Source organism: Argiope bruennichi, chromosome X2, assembly GCF_947563725.1.
Source record: "Argiope bruennichi chromosome X2, qqArgBrue1.1, whole genome shotgun sequence".
Taxonomy (NCBI): domain Eukaryota; kingdom Metazoa; phylum Arthropoda; class Arachnida; order Araneae; family Araneidae; genus Argiope; species Argiope bruennichi.
The window spans coordinates 8,385,479-8,408,303 of NC_079163.1; the positions used below are offsets into that span (position 1 = coordinate 8,385,479).

Here is a 22,825-nt window from a genome sequence, read left to right on the forward strand (position 1 = left end):
TTAACAGTCAAGATAAATAATTTGGCTCTAAGATACAATAAATTTAGCAACGTAATATATAAACCAGATATGTTGCTATCTCTCTAGCGTACCATTTCATTTCAGATATCATTAAAAAAAATTGGGGGCATTGGGATCTATTTTTAACTTTAATCAAACTACGTATTTTAAAGCAAAAAAAAAAAGAGTTATAGTATTAGAGATTAGCACAAATGAAACTTGTACCTAAAATCTAGCCTATTACAGTTGCTGTGAACTAGCCTATTCCGGTATTAGAACTCGATCGGTAAAAAAATCGAAATGAATTATTACAACTTTAGAAAATCTATGCAAAACTGTTTTAGTCTGCCCGAAAAAAACTCTTTCGAAAATTGTATTCTATAACTGTCGTCAACCAAATGAAAGATTATGATAATTTTATTTAAATATTTTTTTCTATTTACACATTAAATAAACGAAGCAGTCTAGGTCAGGAACAATCATCTAATTTTTAAAAAAATGATCATGAAAGTTAGTTAAAATTACAGAAAATAATATTCTTGCAAAATCATATTTGAGTAAATGATCACAAGATTTAACTCCTGTTGTAATCTGATGACGTAATTGTTTAGTAACAAATTTTAGAGAATCAAAAAACAGATTTGGGCATTTGAAAGTTTTCTGGATAAAATACTGTTAGTCAAATCTGTATGAAGGATTCGTAAATGAATTAGAGTGCTGATTAGAATTATTAATACCACCTATTAATTAATGAAGCTAATAAGGAAAGTATGCATCTTGAATATCATAGTAAATAAACATGGCGTTTTTACAGGACTTTTTTGAATTCTTTTTTCCTTTTGATTTGTTAAGTGTATCATGGAAATATCAAGAGACAAAAAGAATTAAATTGCTTCAACAGTAAATTCTCTAAATAGTTGATTTATTTCCTTTTGTCCTTCATACAGTTTAAATTCTGCTAATCGTTTATTTATTTTTCGTTGTCATTTATACTGTCGGATTGATTTTCGTTAGCTATTTTTCAGATATGTTTACACGTTTTAAGAAAATTGCAATTACATAATGACAAAAAATTATTTATTTTGAACATAATAGATAAAAGAAAGGGAAAATTTGAAATATATATTCAGCTATATCATTTTGAAAAGAGTAATTGAGTAAATTTCCAAAATTATTGATTTTAATAAATATTTTTATTTATTAAAATCAGTAATTTGGAAGAAAATTGTTCACTTACTCACTTCAAAGTGATAATTCTGAATATATTTTACAAATTTTCATTATCTCCTATCTAATGTGTAGAAAATAAATTTTTTTCTTTCTTATTTTAAAATAATTAAAAAACAGTTTTCAGCAAAAAGTATATAGCACCTTAAGAAGGGAAATTTCGGTCTTACTTCAATACGAATGTATGATATGGTTAATGAAAAGGAAGTGTAATACAAAATTATTGTAATTATAAAACTATATTCTGGCAACAATGAGAACATGAGTCCATTTCAGTTAGGTAAAACAGGATGATATTTTATTAAGTTTTTTGAACTTTGATTAAAGCTTCTTTTGCCTCTACAAAATGAAAACCGAAAAGTTCTCTATATTGGGGGGAGGGGGGGGGGGGGCGTGAGCCATCACCTGAAGTTACGAAGAAGCCAAACAGTAAAATCTTTGTGTCTTGCTTGTAGTAAACTAAAATTGACTTTTAAAAAAAATAGAAGATAGTAAGTTTTTTTAGAAATTATTGAACTGGATTTAGGTTTCTTTCTGATTTTTATTATTTTCTTTCCTTGCAAAAATATATATTATAAAAAAACATCAGATTTTTTTTTTTTTTTACACAAAAATGTATCAAATGAAAGTTTATCAAACTACCAAACTTAGAAAAAGAAAAACATAATATTTAGCAAAGCATTTGAAATACATGTAGTTTTACATTTTGTTTCACTAGTGTTGTTTCTAAAATACGCTGTGACCTAGCCTATGTTTTTAGTATTACGCATTTCATTTTGGAAGAGATACCCTATAACAGGGATTATAACTCGAATTTTCCTGAACACCAAACAATAGATAACCTACTCTAAGCTGAAAATTTTGAAATATAGTCATAAAAACAGCATTAAAAATATCGGAAGTAGAGATATATTTTGATTGCACATTATTTTATTTCACAATATTGTAATCATTAAAATTATTTCTGTTTATCAATATGGAATAAAATAGCAGTTCTTGCTTTACTATATAATAATATCTTCTTCTTTTTGTCTATTACTTCGGTATTTGCACAGCTTTAGTTTCGAGAATCTCTGCACATAACAGTGCAACACAGGTTAGCATTCACATATTTGCTTTTATTTCGTCAATCTTTACTGCTTCCTATACAAATGACAGCTTGTGTTAATTTCCTTGACGAATGCCCTCTTATTCTTCAAATATTATGGCCAAACCAAGGGATGTTTGATGATTCTTACCAGTTATACATTTTGCATCAAGAAGCAATGCACGCGGAAGAGTAAATGACTATAAACTAGATGCAATGTCTGCACCAATGTTGTAGATCTTCAAAGATGGTTGATGAAGCTCAATTTTAAAAATGGGAAAATTTTTGTTTGACTCGCAAAAAGTTTCCAAGCCTCTTGCCAACAAAGAGCGTTCGATTTCACAAATTTCCACTGGGCAATAGTAGAACGTAGGCATACATACTTTTACAACAATAAATGGTATTAATTATGGACATGTTATGTGTAGAACAATCGAGATATTTGATAAGAATAATTAGCAAATTGTTGAGGTTTGCCAAGGTGTTGTTTGTTTAGTTTTATTTACTGTTCTTTTTTCAGACTACATGATTGTCCTCATGTTGAAGGTAACTTCAAAGATAGGACATGCAAAAATCTAAAGACCTGAAAAATTCTAAGTTTATATCGATCATAAAAAAACCATTCTTTGCCTTCTTGCAATTAATGGTTTTGACTCAAACCTAAGAAATTTACTGGTAAGGAAAACTGCAGGTCGTAAAAAAGTTGAACTGCAATGAATATCAGAAAAATATTCTTGAAATCCTCAGTAACCTTAATTCTGCTTATGACGATATCGACTGAGTAGAAGACAAGTTCATCATCGCAATATACAATAACACTAAAGAGGGGGGGGGGGAGAGAAAGAAAGAAGAGTGAAAACGAAATATGAATGTTTTATTAAACTAGTAGTTCAAACGAGAATTATTGGTGCCCTATAAAACCTTAAACTAGAACACTGTACAACACCAGTCCGTCTCACATGTGTAAACTTGATATGGACACTGTTTAAACCTATCGGGTTGATATGAAAGTTAATGGACAAATCGTTTGCAAGATATCTAATCGTTTATAAGAGACCTAAGCAAGTTACAATAATTTCTGTAATTACTTGTGGATCAAGAAAGGTTGTAAACCGAAGTGCAAATGAGTGAAAGCTGACATGTGTTACACTATTAAGTACAAGAACTATAGAGACCAAAGCTATAATAACACAGTCCCAATGCACTTGAAAAAGAAGATAGATATAGAAGAAGAAGATAGACAGTAAATAAAAAGCTAGTACGTTGTTCTGAAGGATCTCAATAACAAATATTTTAATGTCTAATCAATTTTTTAGCACTCGAGATAGCACTTTATAAGTTCTATCTTACTACTGTCTTCTAGATATTCAGTTTAATGTAGATCATGTGCTATTTAGGTTTTGTAAGGGTTGGTTTTTAGGTTAGGTTACACGATTTTTCTAACAAAATAATACAAGAAAAAAAAAAGAAAAATAGGGCAGGGTCACATAAGCATCTATGAACAGCACTGATAAAACAGACCGTAAAAGTATATGGTATTTTAAATATGAAAATGAATATTATTTGTTTATATTTATGTATTCTTCTTTACATTCCAACTTTTATAATTTAATAAAATATTTATTTAGTTCCCTTTAATGAGAAAAATTATCATAGAATCTGCTTAATTGCATTGTTATTTTTATTTTTAAATGCATGTATTTATAGGAAAACCATATCAGACACGAGCTAAAATCTATTGTGAACTTGCCTTTATATTTTAAAAATCATAGTTACAGCTTGTTTTATAAGCAAAATATTTTTTACTATTTGATTTTTTAGGGGGGTTATGAGGGTGAAGCTTTGTCCTCAAAGTTCTTTTGATTTCTTAGATAACTCAACGAGTTTTAAATAAAGTTGAAAAATTTGATTCATTTTCCGTTGTTTTTCTTTATTACAGTGGACTGACTATAAGAGTGAACTACGATTCTGAGATTTCCTTTCATTTTTTCTCTCCACCCCCCGATTAAAATAACTTTTTTAAAATTAAACCATGGTCAATTCGGAATTTCAATTCGAAAAAAATAATTTAAAAGAGTTAAAAAATAAATACATTTTCAGTTGAACATAAACTGGATACCCATTTTACTCATTGATGAAGTTCCAAAGGGAGGTTAGGGAAGGAATCTTTTCCTCTAAAAATCGGAAAAAACGTTATTTTTTTCCATTTCCTTGAGGTCAATGCAGTATTTGACCGAATTTTAAATATTAATTTTTTTCTCCTATTTTCTCTTTCATTGGACTAATACTTCTCTGTCAATATTATGCGAGCAATTCAAATGAACGAAAACGTGTGAGCGCCATGGAATTTATTGATTTTTATATACGAAATTTTTTTGATTATATAATTCTAAAAAAAAAAATCTTATTTTCGGATCTTATATTGAAGAAGAAAAGTTTTTAACTAATCTAATGTATGAGGATTTCGTCATTTATAACTAGTAACATTTAATAATATGTTTGAGCAAAAGAAAAACATTGCCGTTAAAATAATAATTTGTGGTGAATCATGAAAAATTATTATGGTCAAAGTGACATCCTTACAGATGCATTGTATTTTTTTAAAAATTTCTAATGAGGCTATTTTGTTTCATACTTTTTCACCTAAAAAATCTAATATCTTCAAAAAAAATCCATACTCATTTAAAGATGCAAGAAAAGACTCGTTCCACTGATTTAATTGGTTTTGTTTAGTTTAGTTATATTAACGTCCAATTTTTTTAAAGCAACACTAGGACTATTTTGGGACGGACCTCATAATATTGAACCACTCTCAGATGACGAGGATGACACCTGGATTTAATTGGTATGAAAAAAGTAAAATAGCTTAAACGTTTCAAACACATTCTTTCATTTTTATATGAATGATACAACATGACTTAAACATCATTTCGGGAAATACTTTCACTGCTGTGGTCCACCATTATTCAGAAGAATATTTCTATTACTGATAACTACACAGTTCGTCAGATAATTAGTAGTCTAAGCGCAGTAGAACTGTATTAAATGATTTTAAATTATATTTTATTTTTCTCAAGCGAAAGATAATACAAAATTTTAAAACTGATTTGAAAAATTTCTAGCTTTATTCTGTTTAAACTATTAAAATGAAACAGGAAGCAATTTTAGTTACCATGAATTATCTTTGGATTAGTTAGAGCTGATATTTCAAAAGACATATTGGTAATCTCATTTTCATATAAAAAGTTTTTCTTTCATTTTTCATGGTCATTTTTATCACCATGTCAAAGAAATTGTAAATTAAAATAGTATATTTTATTCGAAACCGCTTGATAGCTCTCAAAAAATTACATTTTAAATACTTGCTACTTATTATTTCAGATGGAATTATAATGTATTTAAAAAATGCTTAACGATATGTCAGTCATTTTTGCGCAAAGATTTTCGAAAATCATTTGTACGTATTTAACGTTTAATAAACTTTATTTAGTTTGAAGCTATGATTATACAGTATGTTATTAAAAAATTGCTTCTTTCAAAAAACAATATTCGCTCAAAAATAGGGCAAAAGAAATAAGGGTACTTGAGCCCTAAAGCATTTTTATAGATTCTTTTACATTAAATCACTTAAGTTTCGCCGTTTGCTAGCGAACACTCTCTGGCCTGATCACAACAAGGAAATGAACGAACGCCTGTGATGTCACCTCATCATATCGCCATTTTTCAAGTAACGCCTAACTCATAGCATGAATACAAGTATCCTGCAGAATATAAATGAGCACTTTTTTCAAATTCCTCTCCTTCTAAGGTGCAAACTTCGTGACAAATTTTTATGCTACTCGGCGTTGAATTATGCCCTTTTAGTATGAGTTATGACCCTCCAAAATATGACATCTGTATCAATAGCATCTAACGAACTCCTCTTATATCTCAGTCCGTAAGGTTTACGCTGGTTTCTGATGGATATTATTTAAAATGGGTGTAATTAAATTGCTTGAGAGGTCAGCGATTTATCACGAGTTTTTAACCACTACTAAAAATTTCGAAACAGCGTTTTTCGAAACTGATGAAAAATTACACCTGTTTGAAACGAATGATCTTTTATAAAATATTTTCATTTTATTATTTTATTTAAATTCTTTTTCGGATTTATTCAAAAACAGATAGTACAATAAAGTTTAAGGGATGCTGAATTTAAAGGTAAACTTTTATCGGAATGCATATGCTAGAGAAAGAACATTATACGAAAATTGATAAACTGTTTTGAGTTAAGCTGTGAAGTTCATTTCATTGATTTCTTCCTAAAATTGCACTGGTTAGAAGATTTATTAAAATTCAGGAAGCAGTCGTGCCTGACTTCTAACACCTTAAGCAAAGCCATTATATAAAATATTGTATTCAATGACATATGATAAATAGTACCTTTATTTAATAATCAAAGATAATTACTTCGTAATTAATTCTAATTCTTGATTTTTAATTAAATCCTATATAATAAATCGATATGCACGTAATAAATAATCTATTTTTAACAAACGATACAAAAACATCTAGCTTTCATGATCTCTTTATAATAAATGTTATGGATATTTTTCTAAATTCATCTCACATCCATATTTAAAAATTATTTAGAAGCTTTCGTATATTTAAAATGAATTATAAACATACAGAAAATATTGCTTTCTAGAAAACGTTGACAATCAATATAGATCTTATGGAGATAGTTGGACATTGAAAAAAAATTTCAGTGGTCTTTAAATAGTTGTTAATTTATTTAAATTTCATGTGCAACGCTCATTTTAGTCATTTTTTAAAGTAGGACAGATTTGCAGATTATAAAATATGCAAGATTATTATATATATGTAAAAAGACTTTGTTAATGTATAACACCCTAATCAGCCTACCATACAATTGGTGGAATAAAATTTTGAATACATGGTATAAGCTGAAGAATGATATTAAAAGGAACCACTTAGTTTCAGAGAGACTGAAATTTGATTCCCACTGTAAAAAAGGTAAAGTAGAGTCGCAACGAAATTATCAGCGCCAAAAATGGTGGACTAAGAAGAGACGAAGAAAAGTCGGAAACAACCTATAAAAAAACGGAGTGGTAGCAGTACAGCGAACATTCTTATGTTTCACAAATTTTTGACACATCCGCCAGCAAGCACGATGGCACACTGTATGGTACATAGTTACTGCAATCACCGTATTAAAAGGAATCTGGAGTCATGTCAAAAGAATCTTTCTATTGAAACACAGTTAACGGAATTGGTTCAAAAACTTTGGATTACAAGTCTCACAGTCAAAACTCCGGAGTACATTGGACTGAGATCGGGTGACCTGGATGATCATGGGGACATGAAGTGGTTGGAAATAAATTTATTAATAAAAATTTGACGGAGGACCATATGTGTCAAACAGCGCGATCTTGCATCCACATGAACAATATATCACTGTTGCAAATCGGAAATGGCAATATTGATCCACATTGGTCCACAACGACTTGTTCATGGATTTTAAACAGTTAATTTCTTCAAAAAAGTAATAAGAAAGATGAAAGTGTTTGAAATTCCACACCATACAGTTAATTTTGCTTAGTGTAACGAAGTTCAATCACATCATGGAGATTTGAATCTTCTCAGTATACCTAATTCTTCGTATATATATTACTAATCAAGTAGAAATGGGTCTTTTCTATTTGTTGAATATGTAGAGGCCAGCTTTTATCAGCGTTATATTGGATGAGTAATGAACTAACAAAATTCAACTAGTTGATTATTATCCGTTTTCAGTATCTGAATGCGCTGATATTGGTGCGGAAGCATGTGATGGATACAGCACAGAATTTTGGGGATCATTAGAACTTGGCGCACTCAATATGCATGAAAACTCCACATACATTTGCACTTGGATCTTCGTCTATCATTAGATGTATTTTTGCAGTAATTTCAACAGGAAGGAAAAGTAATTCAGGACGAGATCGATCATACATGCAATCAAATTCTACAAAATTGCAATCAAATTCTACAAATCATTTCTCATAGCTTGCACTAAATACCATCCTCATTGTCGGTGATTTCTGTGGTAGACAAGCAATACCTCTGTGGTATTTTGTCCTTTAGGTAACGAAGCGTTACCTCTTCACATAAGAGAGATGCCTTTCCAAACAAAGGGCAAGAAAGCAGACTCAAGCAGTAAGTCATGGGCAGACACAGCACTTCAATCACAGTGCCTTTTTCTTTACATAAGCTAATGATGTCAGCCATAATATTGTCTTATGTCAGAGTTGGAAATTCGAATGTCTTTTACCTTCTAGAGAAATTCAGTAGTCTATGTTGAGAACAGAGGACAAGGTGTGTAATGTGATGTAAGTAGAGAATTTGTGAAGTCATGACTGGTATTTTAATTTTTATAACTATACAGTGCATAATTTAATAATTATATAGTGCATAATTTAAAAAGCATCTTTTCAGAGATGAATTTTTCACGTTAAAATACAGTACCATCTCTATTTTAAAGGGGTTTTTTTTGTTTTTGCTGTGAGGATCAATTTTTCTGAAAAGGTTTGTTTCTAGAAAATTGTCTTTAGATGTGTTTAACCATATATATATTTGATTAATGGAATATGAGTATAATTCCTTAAGCAAAACCAATATATGGGATAATTTATCGCTTTTGAAATGAACAATGTTTTTTCTTTATCGTAATCATATGATTTATCTGTTAAAAATCCCTTTTTTAACTCATCCTCCACATAGTCTCAAATGGGGTTATAATATTCTTATTGAATGTTTAACGTTCTGCTCTTGATTCATACGTAAAATTTTAAAAGGATTTTGAATATCATGAGCATAATTTAACGCTTCTTTCTTTATTTCAGCTTAATAATATAATTTTTAGAATTAAATCTAGTTTTTAAGAGTTCATTATTGAGTACATTGTAGATAATCCGAGTTCTCTAAAGTATACAAAGAAATTCATTTTTAAGTGACCTAGTGACATTTTTTAGTGACAATCCTTTAACTTCGATTGGTAATAAAGGATTTAGTACATCAAAATTAATTATTTTCCAAAGAGTGCTGCTATTTTGGAGCATTCTAAATATATTATTACATTTATCACAACTAAGTGTGCTTCTCAGTCTGCCTGTCGCATGCACACTGATATATGATAAACAGTATTTTCCCTTGCTGTTATTGATGATGCTTGAAATTTAACAAATAATTAAGAAAGAGCGCTATTATAAGAAATCATTGCAATCTTTAGTTTAAATATTTAATTGGTTATTATTGATATATTTTATGACTGAATGTGAATCATTCCCATACATTTTCTCTTATGATGCCCGCTTCTATTTTCGAAGAAAAATGTTGATTTAAAAGCCAACACATTTTTAATCTTTTTTCTTTTCCTCTTTTGAATCTCGTAATTATTAATAGACGTTTATGTTTTCTTAGTAATATGCTAATCCTCTTTTATGGCTGAGATTTCTTTATTCACTGCTAAAGAAAAGCCTTTCTGATTTTGAGTCCTTCGCTTTAATCAGATACTTTCACCTTGGTCTCCATTTAAAGTCTTTGAAAATTGCTTTCGTCTCGTGTTGACATTTCTGACCTGGGCTGCAGCAAGACCTTATCGATGCTTTTAAACAAGCGATGACCTCTTGAATGTCACGGATTCTGCACTTTCAGAAATGGAACTCGAAGAAGGGGAGAAGAAAAGAAAAAAAGTATAATTCCGCATTTGTTGGAAAATAAAGCACATTCTCGAAAGGAACCGGAGCAAAAAGTGGCCGCCCGGAAGAAATGAATCCAATCGATTTGGAGAGATAAACTGGTACACGAAGTGTGTGCTTGGAACCGCCACTGATCCGACAGCGATAAAAATTAATTTACAGCTAAAACGGCGCGAAAAAACAGCATACGGAAAGCACCATTTCATTTTCCTGTCTTATCTGTTTCTACCATCGCACTTTCCGAGATCCTTCGCTTGCCACTCAAAACCAATTTTCCATTCCTAAATATCCAGACTCACGATGGGCGTGCCGAAACGTAACTTGGAAAAAAAAGAACCCATCGAGTCAGTCGAATTCTAAGTTGCGTGTGAAAGATCAATCCGTTATTCTGTCAAATCTATAACCAAGATGGCAAGAGTAATAAATGTTCTTTTTTAATGAATTTGCAAGTAAATGGCGAAACGAATTGTCAACAAAATACTTGCCAAATAGTAAGGCAATATTCAGAATCTGTTTCCGACTCCTGTTGATTGTTGTGGGGCAACTATATCTAGTCAACGCCGAATCGGAGCGATTTTTGATATCTATCCCCCCCCATCCTCCCAGTAGCTTAAAGAATCCCCTACAATTTGCTCGTACGATTTTTTGTTCTTTCTTTTTCTCATTTTGTTTCGAATAATGAGGAGCCAACATGTACATTTGTTAACATTTAGCCATCGTGTTATGAAGTAGGCGTTAAAATTCTAATTTGATCTTTATCTCGACATTGAATTTCTATCGGTTAATGATTAGCGTCAATCATTTTGCCATGTCATATTCTTACATTTAAATATAAGCAATCGGTTAAAGTATTGTTTTTTTTTCTCAATTAGAATAACGTAAGCAATTATATGAGCAAGAAAAAGCAATTTAAATCATTTGTAAAGTTATTTCTAAATGTTTATGAAGGCAGTTTAAACAGTAGCTAATTTGCTATAAAGCCTGCATGCTCGAAAACCAAGCTCCGTAATTCAAGGATTTAATCAGTGTGCTGTCTTTCTTAGACATTTGGTGCACAATCAGAAATTTGTGACATAAATTCCAGTTTTGAGCGTAATAAAAAAAGCCAATCTTAAATGAGGTGCAAATATCCAGCCAACAGCAACAAAAAACGGAAATTGGGATAAAACCATATGAAATTCAAAGTCTATTTGGCCCAAAGTTTTATCGATTAAAAAAGCAATTGTTAGAAAGAAGAAGCAAAAAAGAATATTGCTGGAATCTTTAAACGATAAAAAAAAAAAAAAAAAAAAAAAAAAAAAAAAAAAGAGGAAAGGACCAAATATGGCAAGAACATATTACAAGCTCTTTGAGGATTTAAATATAAGGCTATTTTTTATAAACCATTGAATGTAAGTGCTAGTATGTTTATGGCCTGTTTCGAAACAATGTGAAGATTATTTTGAGATGGACTTCACAATTTTGAACTTTGATTGGATAACAAGGAACACGTCTAAGCTGGAACCTCAGGGAACAAACTTCAGAAGGATGAGGTTGTCTGTCTGAGGAAAGAGATTTATTAATCTGCAAACACGGTGCATATTCGGTGTAACAAAGTTTTGAATCTAAAAGCCTCCAGCACCGCATCTGAAACCGTACCACCAGAACACCATTATCATAAGTCTTTGAAAAGCTTATCGATAAAACCTTACATCTTTTAAATCGATTTTTATGTCCTTCCCAATAAAGTAATTTTCATTAACTAAACTGTTTTCAATAAGGTTTAATTTAATTTGAAATGCTCTTAAATACCTGAAGCAAGGGCATTTTTTTGTTGTTTGTTTTTTTGTTTTATTTTCGTGAGCATTTCAAAGATTTTGAAATAAGAGTTGAATGTGTAATAACAATGGCTGCATTAAGTGATTCAAATATTTAAAATTAATAAAAAAAAATTCGTTAAAATTTTTAATTTATGAATCATTTTACTACTATAAAGATGATACAATTCGAATTTTGTGTAATTAAGATAATTAACAATAACTTGGATTAAATCCAACAAAAATTAATATCTGATCCATCTTGCTTAGATATGAATCCTGAACAATGCTTTGTTAGAAACTGAGTTTCCATTTGCATAAAAAACACGTTTGAAGATGAATCGTCCAAAAATTTAAAATATCTCTCCATTTGTTCTCCAGCCCTAAACAAGTTGAAGAAAAAATATACTACCGGATTCGACTTTAATCCAAACTCCGTGGGATTGTTTCCCTTTCCTTAAAGTTTTTGGGCTTTGTGCAAGTATCGCAATTTAGGAATAGAATCCATTTTGCATGTTGATTGATTAGTTCTAAAATTTGATGCATGCATAAAACTTGATAATTGACTCTCATAATTTCTTCCTCGATGATCATCTTGCTGGCTGCGGCTATGCATGGGTGGGAAAAAAACATAGTATTCACTTTGACGGATTTACCCAAAATTAGACATAGGTCTATAATTTTGGTGTAAAATTCATAAACTAAAATTCATACATCTAGTTTGTTGAATTTTTGAGCTTTGCGATTCGCATACCTACGAATAGGGACATCAAGAAGCAACTGGTGGACGAATTGAAAATGAATATATATCTTTGATTCTAATAATAAAACCTTATGTTAGATTTCATCTGTTTATCTTGTTTCAGTTTCTTCATATGCACAAGGACAAATAGAGGCTTTCTTTGAAATATCTCTCAAAACGTGTTGCAAATCAAAAGTGTTGATGTAAAGACTGCGTGCTAAATGTTATCCGCATAACCTGTTGCATTTTTTAGCTACCATGTTCATAGATAGATGGGTATAATTGGAAAAATGAGTTTGTCGAACTCAGGAGAGTTTGAATCATGGAGATTAATCAAAATATCAAAGCTGGGTTTATTTGATTATTTCAGTACTCTGTATATTCGGTATATAAAAAAAGCTTTTTTTTATGTTGTACAATGTTGTAAGAATATTACGTTAAAATAATCTCGTTAATGCTCATTATTATCATTCCTGTGTGCATTTACTCACAGAGTTGTTCTTTTCACAATGGTGGTAGGCATTAATAAGTAAATATTTTGTTTATCCGTTTGAAAAGTTTCAATGTTGTATCCTACCTATTGATTTATTAAGAATATAAGTTGTTTATATCAATCGTTTAAATTAAAAACAAAAGAAAATAATGTGATTCGAATGCATGCTTCATCTTAATACATAAAACCGATTTCTTTTCAAATGTATGCTATTCATATTAAATGAATCAATGGACTATTTAATATTTGTTAGTTTTCATGCATTATTATGTTTGTTTCATGAAATATATTAGGCTTCTGATAAAATAAAATTGAATATAAAATATTATCTCTTAATTGTTAAAAAACGCTATTAATAACAGCGAATAGGTATTTTGATTGAATTTTTAGTAAATGCTGAAATAGATATTAATCTTAAAAGTAATATTTACATTTGATGAATCGAAATATTAAAAGGGATCTAGTAGCGGTAATATTTTGGTACTATTTTACATTTTCTTCTATGTTATGTGAATATTATCAACATCAATATCTTTTTGAGCATCTACAATGTTTACTTGAACCGGTGTAAATAAGCCATCAGTTTTCTTTTAGTATTCTAAAAAATAAGGTACTAAGTTGGTACATTTGTAAAGCAACTTTCAAATGTTATTGCAACAGTACGAGTTATACTGATTTATCAAACATTCAGACATAGAAGTGCTTTTGTTTCCGTTTCAAATTACATTCTTGTCAAATAGTTAGATATCTTTTCCTTTTTTTTCAGTCTTTATGGTGAATTGAAAAACTCAAAGTCTAATTTAGGAGTTACTTCATCCTTTATGGAAGCGGTCAATTTATTGAGTATCAGAATTATTAAATAAAGTTAACATAGGAAACACTTATATAAAGATATTTAAATACCTAAAAATTATTCGATTTTGAAAAAGAATTATTAAGTATGTTTAATTGAGTCGAATGAATTATAAAAAAAACAACAACTGTAATTCACAGCTCGGTTTTTTCCTTGAGTATTCCCTATTTTATTATTTAAACAAAGTTTGATCATTTATTTCAATTCAATGAAGAATGATTATGAAACAATAATTAATAGATGTTGTTTGGTGTTGTAGAGAATAATTAATGGTTATCTTGCTTTAATGCTAGTAGATATCTTTTATAGTAAACCTGAATTTGAATTCGATTTTCTGAATAGGCATGAAATCTGAGGAAGCAGTTCGATATCTTTCAACTTCAAAAATAGCAACAAAATAAAACAGTTTCCATTCTTTTGAGACTTTATCATTCGCACAGAAAGTGATGTTTCCTCTATCAAAACACTTCAATTATGCAAAAAACATTGCAAATGAAAAATGAAGCTGTATTTGAATTTTTATTACTGTTGTAATATTATTTTTCTTGCTACTTTACTTCCTTTGTACTAGCAGAAGCTGATTTTTTTTTTTTATTAATTGCACTTTCTCTTTGTTTAAAATTTTATCTTGTATTAAAAGTTATTTCATTTGGTGGAATTTACCCGATTGAAAGAAAAAAATGCTTCACTGTATTTTAATATTGTATGAGACACAAAGGTGTTGCCTATATCAGAATGGAACTTTGACCAGTAAAAATTGATGCAGTCTCTAATGGTATTAGAAGAAAAAAAAATCAAAGCTAGTTAAATTGATTTTTTATTTGCTTTTATATTTTTAAAATCTACAATTCAAACAAATCATTCCAAACCATTCTTTGCATTTTTGAAAGATCAAAACGCTCTAAACTCAAAGATAATTTCTTTTTTTTTTCTTTTATTTCACAAGATGTGAATATTAAAGTAAATCATAAAAATTTTGGTAGCAACTATAGATGCTTTCTGAATAGAAATCATTGCTTATATTTTATATATAAAATAGTTTTTTCTTGTAAACTTTCACGTCTTCTTATATATTAAATTCAAAATAGGATTTCCATTTTTTTTTTAGAAATATTTTGTTTCTTATCTACCTCATACTATCCTACATAAAAATCTGCTTCACTTATTCCCTATCTTCATTAAAACTCACTTAAAATTTGTTAAAATTTGGCATCTAAAGTAATTTTGGAATACTTGTTTTTAATTTATTTTCTGTACATCAAAAATTTTCTGAGTATTGTTTTGTATTCCGATAAGAGAATAAAGTATCAATTATTAAGAAATTTATTTTAAAAAAATGTTTTTATCTTATTTGTGCCTCAATACTTCAATTTAAAGTGCTTATTTTTATTTTTAAGGACTTTTTCGGGAGTTTTATAAAAGTATTGTTAGTGTTTGATTCATACACGCATCTACTTTTTCATTGTTCTGCTGCAGAGCTTTTCATGTTTACTAAATTGCGTATATTTGTTTGAAATTGAACAAAACTTTTAAGTTTATTATTATATTGATTAAAAGAATGTTTCAAATCTTTTATAAACTACTTGAAATTACTTTAAAAACTTCCGAGCTTAAATTATTGTTTATCATTAAGTATTTTATCACGAGAATTTAATTTTAAATTGTATGACTGAATTGTACTCGGCATTTATTAATACCATTTGTTTGGCGCAGTATGGCCATTTTTGGCTCTTGCGCCATTAAATCTCACAATACCTACCTACCTTATCATTAAGTGGAATCAATCTTATGCTGCCGTTCTACAGTATTACTCGAAACCTGGATGATTTGATGCTGCATATTAACATCAGTTCAAATATCTATGACTTTTGAAGATTGATGACGCATTCGATTATTAAACATGTAGAGAAAACTTTAAGAATGTTGTGTTTTTAAATTCACATACTGCAGCCTTCGAGAGTGGATATATACATCTTAAGAATTTATAATGAAATGGATTAAAGAATAATCTAGCATCAATTTTGTATAAAAAGGAATAGAAAAGTGGGAGGAGAGGAAAAGTGTGGGGAGAATTCATGTTGGCCCATTACGACAACGGAGCAAAACAGAAAGGGGCATCTCCCGTTGTCTATAAAGCGTAGCGGTAGTCCTACAAAATAAATTAAACAAATCACAAGATTCAAATTAAAGAACAAATTTGTTAAAAACAAATTTTTATTAATGATCTTAAAAGGAGAATTTTTAAATTTAATTACTTTTTGCGATTCGTTATCGTAAATAGTAGATAACCTTGGTATAAGTGTTTTTTAAATTATTATCGGATGGCGGCATATATATGGAATCAAAATTTAATTAAATTTATAAACTGATAGTTAAATGATTAAAAGATTCTCATTGAAAATACATGGTGGTATGCGATTTCAGAATTCTAGTCCTTCAGAAAGTGAATAAAAAATTTATTAAGAAATTCCACGTGTACTAACATAAAACAGGTTCAAGTTAAATAAAAATATTTAATCATAAGCCCAAAATGTGTTCAGAGTGAAAACCTAATTCATGTTAATGGAATTTAGCAAGAGGTATAAAAAAAATCCTTTTCTTAGTTGTCAAAAAAAAATTAACCATACATAGTTAATATATATAAATTATTTCACAAAAAAATAAAACCCTCTTTTCAAGAAATTTCTCTCTTTCAAGTTTTACAGGACAAGTTCTTTATTATTTTACGTTAATTTACCAGTTTTCTAACAACAATATAAAATGGTTTTCTTTCCTCAGAAAGCTTTTCCTGAGTGTTGCGTGATGCCCATCCGTTGAATCTTTTTCAGTTAAAAAAGGACAGTCTGGCTTCGGTGCTGTGTTTCCATCTTCCGAAGCAAAAAAAGCATCTTTGTTTTCGTGGAAAGCGAGCATTCATCAGTTAGAATTACTGTTAATGGTGACCACTAAGAAATAGCTCTACAACACGCCTGCAACTTAAATGGCAAGGGGGGGGGGATGCAATCAATCTGTTTTAAATGAGACAACTTGCCGGCTATTGGTGGGTGATTAGTGCTCACTTGCCTATAAATGGGAGCCGCCTTCTTCCACCGCATGAAAGGTAGCTGATGTCTGAAACGGAATTATTGCGTCGTTTTTTGCCGGCTTTTCAAGACGTGAAAGCAGACAATTTCTCCCTGAATCGAAAACTCTCCAGTTCATTAAGATAAGAAGTTCAGAAGTCAAATGTCACGGCGTCTATTGCAAATTAAAACATTTATTACATTTTCGCCGTCTTTCTATTCTTTCGCCGAGTTTTTCGATTCCGAAAAAATGAAACAAAGTAATAAAAGTTTCACTTTTTTATATGAATCGCAACAGAAGCTTAGTAACCTTGTAGTTAAGAAAATTAAAAACAATTCTCTTATTTTGTTTTTCGCCCTGTAAACAAGACAGAATTAATCTGTTTTTGATATAAATTGCTTCGTAATTAAGCAGATTTCTACTTTAACACAAGATTATTGTAATATATCACTTGATGATATCTTCTAATTGTAAATTCTTATTACAGATGCAATAATAATAATAATAATAATAATAAATCATAATCACGTTGAAATTTAAAATAACTCCAACTTTGTGATCAAGAAGAAAAGATTGCTTTTAATTAAATGTTTTCGTTAAAATTTTTATTCGGAACTAGCTAATACCCGGCTCATTGCTACCGCAGAAGAAATAATTTGAGAAATATCGTTTGGAATTTGAAATAGCTATCTTGTTTAGTTAGGAATGATATTTATTTTCTTGTCGACAATGAACACATTCATTGAAATTGAATTATATATAAAGGAGAAATATAAATAATATTTATTCTATTTTTTGACTTTAAATATAATAACCTTCGTGCAAGTGCAAGCAATAAGTTGGCAAAGTTTATAATATATTATAAAAAATATTTATATATATGAAACAAATTCATGTATTGGAAGTGAAATTGTTACTTGTTTTTAAATTTAGGAAACTTTGTTGTCAACTAAACTAGAATGATTAAAATTCATTTAATATTTATTACATGATTATTACAAGACAGATAACATTTCAGTGATCTGTTAGTGATCGATGATTTCACCGATGTCTTTTAAAAGCGAAACAAAATTAATTTTCATTGTGTGAATTTTGAAAGTTAAGAAACTGACTAGGATGAGCTTCCTTTATTAGTGAAATCAAAAGTTGTATCAATGTAATGATTAGAATGAAAATTTACAAACAAAATCGCAAAGAATTTCTATACTATGATTTGCATTTAGTTTTTACTGTTTTTACAGATTTCTTGCAAGTTGATACAGTAACATAATTTTAGGAAATAAAATATTGACTAATTCCTTCTTACTTTCATTAACATCATGTACTATTTTTAGTTGTGTGCTTCCTATTGCTAATATTTTCATTTCATTCTTAGAATAGTTTTAATGAAATAAAAGGTAAGCAAATGTAAATTTTAGTTGTGCGGTACCATCTTAAATCGTTTCGAAATTCGATAGAAATTACTTTTTGAGATATAGATTTTTAATTTTTTTTTCACCAACCTGTTAAGAAAACTAATTGAGTTTGCATAATATCAGACATGAATAAGTAATTCAATTTATATCAACAAATTTTTAATGTGTACCTTAATTTATCATTCCATGTCATGTGGTTAGAATATACGAAGTTTGTGCAATAAAAGTATTATTTAAAATTATAATAAATAAATAAAATAAATAATAAATAAATAAATAATAAAATTTAGTATTTTATTTTACTTCTTTTTTGGTTTTAATCTTCATTTTAAAGTTCCTTATTATGAATATTGCCAAATCTTAAAATCAATTTCTTCTCAAATTTGCCATCAATTAGTGTCCTTTAAAATTTAACTAAATTAATCGATTAATGGATATTTAAAATATAAAATTATTAAAATAATGTATTGTCATCGAGACTACACAAATGTACTAAAATTCGCAATTATAGTACATCAGGCAAGGAGTGAAAACTTCACTATAAAATTCCGTAGTTACAAACAAGAAATAATTGAAGTTAAACAAGCTGCTTAAATATACATTTATCTAAAAATCTTTTTTTGATTTTATTTAATATTTTTTGAAACTAGAGAAAATTTAATTCCTTATCTAAATATTTGTGTATCATCGTTTTCGTCTGATATCAGGAAAACATATAAGAAATTTCAAGCGGCATCAGATGCCATTTAACAAAAATAATCCATCTTATTTTCGAACGTGAATACTTTTTCTTTGTATTGCTTTTGTTCATGGATTAGAAATAATATTATATTTTATAGGTTTAGGTTTACAAAAAGAATTATGATTACTCTAGAAATTATATTTTTTGCATCAAATAATGTTTTCATGTTATTCATTGTTTCATAGATACATTAAAAATAATCATATAAATATAATTATTTTAAATATCATCTGAAATCTGAAATACAATACATAAGGTTTGAAATCTTTGCTTTTTGTTGGGGTTGATCATAGAATAGATAGTTGTTTTGTGGGCGTGTGCTCGCACGTGCGTGCATGTATGTGTGTGTGTGTGTGTGTTTAATAATTTGAAACATACCCAGTCCTACATAGAACATCTCTCGAGTATTTTTAACTTATGACTGAGATCGTTCTATTATAAATGTATGTAATAATAAACCAATAAAAGTTTGTAATTTCTTACAAAATTTTGTTATATCATATTATTTTTCTTTGCCCAGTTAAATCTTAACTGAAAATATTTGCATTTTGCAAAACATAATGTTTAAAGATGAACACGTGAAATTGATTTTTCTCAAAGGGAAATAAAGAAAAAACATATAAATGCGAAGTGCTAATTCTAATAAAATATGTTGTTGAATAAATTAAAAAATTTTATTACAATTAGTTCAAGTTTTTTTCAATGTTGCAATGAAGTATAACACAAAAAATATTGTAATTGAAACAGCTACCAAAGTTTTATACGTGTCTCTTTATAAAGCTCACAAGGATGGAAAAAAGTCTTCAAAATTGTATATTTCCTTTATCAGATGCTGCTTAAGCGATATTTCGGGTACAGTTTCTCATTCTTCAATTATGATTTATATGAAATATTGAAGAATTTCACTTTATATTTTAGGCATTTAAAATCAAGTCATTGTAAATACAATAAATGAGTTTGTGGAAAGTATTTAATTAAAGTGTGAATATTTTTTATTTAATTAATAATAAATTGTTTTTTATGAGACAGTTTACTCCCAAATAATCAATTAAAAACAATTTGAAAATGTTGCTCATTGATAATATTTTTTATTATAATTAAATATTTTAATGAATTAATCTTTAATTGATTCTATTATGGAAATTAATATAGTAAAAATATTTGAAATGAAGCTTTCTTTAATTCAACTATTATATAAGCCCTTATCGTGTCAAGATTGCTTTTTTGAAGAAAAGCAAAAAAAAAAAAAAAAATGTATATAGGTAGCTTCTTTACGCAATAAAAAACATCAAAAAATCAATAATGTCACGTGTTTAATAAAACTAAGTTAAAAATTCTTTTATAGTGGTAGTATATTTTTATAAAGTTGTATGTATGGTATACTATACAAAATGAACATAAGGGTTAAAAATAATTTTTAAATCGGTATTACGAATCAGAATATAGCGACTTATTTACCAGTTTACTTTAATACATAATAATTTTCTTCATCATGAATTGTAGGTTTATTTCTGAAAGCAACACTTTCTAAGCGTATCCTTAAGAAAAATATATTTTACTTTCACATAAAAAAGCATATAAAACTATCATAGCACCTTGTTTTCTTAAGAACAATAGTGTCAAATTACGCTAGAGTATCGAATTTCATTTATCAATGATATATTCAATGTGCCACATTATTATTATAAAAATGCAACTTATGAAAATGTATAAGCAGTACTATTTACCAGTAATGCAGAGGATAAAATTCGCTGTTATTTAAAGAAGAGTACTTTCAGTTTAATAATGCAATTAAATTGAATATTGGTGCAGCAAATAATGAAATGCAACATAAATTCGAGAAATAATTCTAAAAAATGCTTTAAAAAATTAAGTATAATGGCAGATTTACTAGTTTCTGCTTGTGTAAAAATTCATTATTCATTAATGTAACTTTATGTGTATCAAAATCACCATTTGCATGCATTAACCATTTAATAAATCCCAGCATTCATAATTGTCAGAAACATCATCGAAGATTAAAGATTTTTTTTCAGCGAAATATTACATAAATTGAAATCCGTTTATTTTATCTAGGAGCGCAATTGAATGAAAGCAATTGGCTATCCAAAATTTAGGCAACAATACGAAACAAAGAAATATAGTTAAAGACACTGTAACAGAAGCATACATTTTTAAAGTATGAGCTAGATATTAACTAATTTAAAAATAAACACCCTTCCCTCTTATTTCATTGATTCCATCTTATTTCTTTCCTTCGATTTCATTTATTCTTCTAGAAAACATTAGCAAGATTTTTACAAATTTTTAAATTAAAACTTTCAAAATAACGATTTGTATTTTTTTTCCAGCAGGTTCTGAAGGCGCATCGCCCAAAGCAGCCCCTTTAACTTGCCACCTGAGGAGGCACAAAAGCAACCGCAAACCAAGGACTCCTTTCACTACTCAACAACTCTTAGCGCTGGAGCGGAAGTTTCGCTCCAAACAGTACCTTTCGATTGCTGAGAGAGCAGAATTTTCATCTTCTCTCAATCTTACAGAAACCCAAGTGAAGATCTGGTTTCAAAATCGGAGAGCCAAAGAAAAACGGCTCAAAGAAGCCGAAATCGAAAAACTGCGCATGGCGTCCAGACCCTATCCGACACTACCTTCTCCACTGCAAATACAGCACGGAGGACCTCTTGCCGGTCTACCATCTGCAGTTGCAAATGCCTTTCTTTCTCCAATAGTATCTGGCGTTGGTGCTTATGGGAAAATTCCTAGTTCAACTATCCTGCAACCCTACTGTATACCATCCTCAGCTCAAATGACAGGACTCACATTATGTCCCAGGTGACGCCATATTTTAATTTAAAAACTTCAGAAACTTTGTCCTCGGAGAACTTGTTTTGTGAAAATCGATTGTTGAACATTTTGAGAGGCTTGAAACATATTACTATATGTAATCAATCTCTCAGTACTGTAAATATATGAAGTGGCTTTAATTGTTATGTATTTGAAATCGAACTGTCTGCTAGATTGTTAAATGGAGCCATGAAAAGACAAATCACCCAGTCTTTCATGATTGTATACCAAAAGTTAAATGAACTAAAAATACATTTTATTAAAACAACAGCATTTCAATGCTTAAGTCAGAAAAAAATGTTTCAAGAATGAAATTCATTGCACAATCAATCAAATTTTTTCAGCCCTCAGTGTGTCTCCGATTTGGGTAAGTAAGCTTCAGAAAAGACTTTGTTTTACTGAATAGGCTGAAGATTTTTATATGCAAAAGGCTCCAGAAACCAGATGTTTGATTTTTTTTATCATGTAAGTATTGTAACCAAACAGACTTTTAATTGATTGTGTTTTTGAAAAGCTATGTAGATAGAGACATATAAAAAATCCTCTGTGAAAGAATTTTTTGTAGTTACTTGGTTTTGAACTGTCTTCGTTTTTGTAAGTGCTCATTAATATTTTAAATAAAGATAGCTAATAAATGTATCAGAAATTAATATCTTTCAAAAATATTTATGAAATTTTTTTATTCTTTTTGAACAATTATGGTGGTGTACATTATTCTAAGTTCTTATACTAATGACAAAAACGGATTAAACTTTAGATACAAATCTTCCACGTTTCCTTCTGCAAAAATAGTTCAGTATTATTTCAATCAAAATATTTCAATA

General features: G+C 29.0%; 1 protein-coding gene across 2 annotated transcripts in view; it reads left to right on the top strand.

Moving 5' to 3' along the window:
* The window catches only part of LOC129960370 (homeobox protein HMX2-like), a 60,294-nt gene extending 37,701 nt beyond the window's left edge, over nt 1-22,593 (top strand). Inside the window, exon 2 of one of the 2 annotated variants that reach the window (XM_056073778.1) lies at nt 21,509-22,593. In XM_056073778.1, the coding sequence (XP_055929753.1) occupies nt 21,509-21,993 (485 nt within the window). In that variant the 3' untranslated portion in view covers nt 21,994-22,593. The remainder of the gene's footprint in view (nt 1-21,508) is intronic. The other variant, XM_056073779.1, reaches the window with a different exon arrangement.
* The last annotated feature ends 232 nt before the right edge of the window (nt 22,594-22,825 follow it).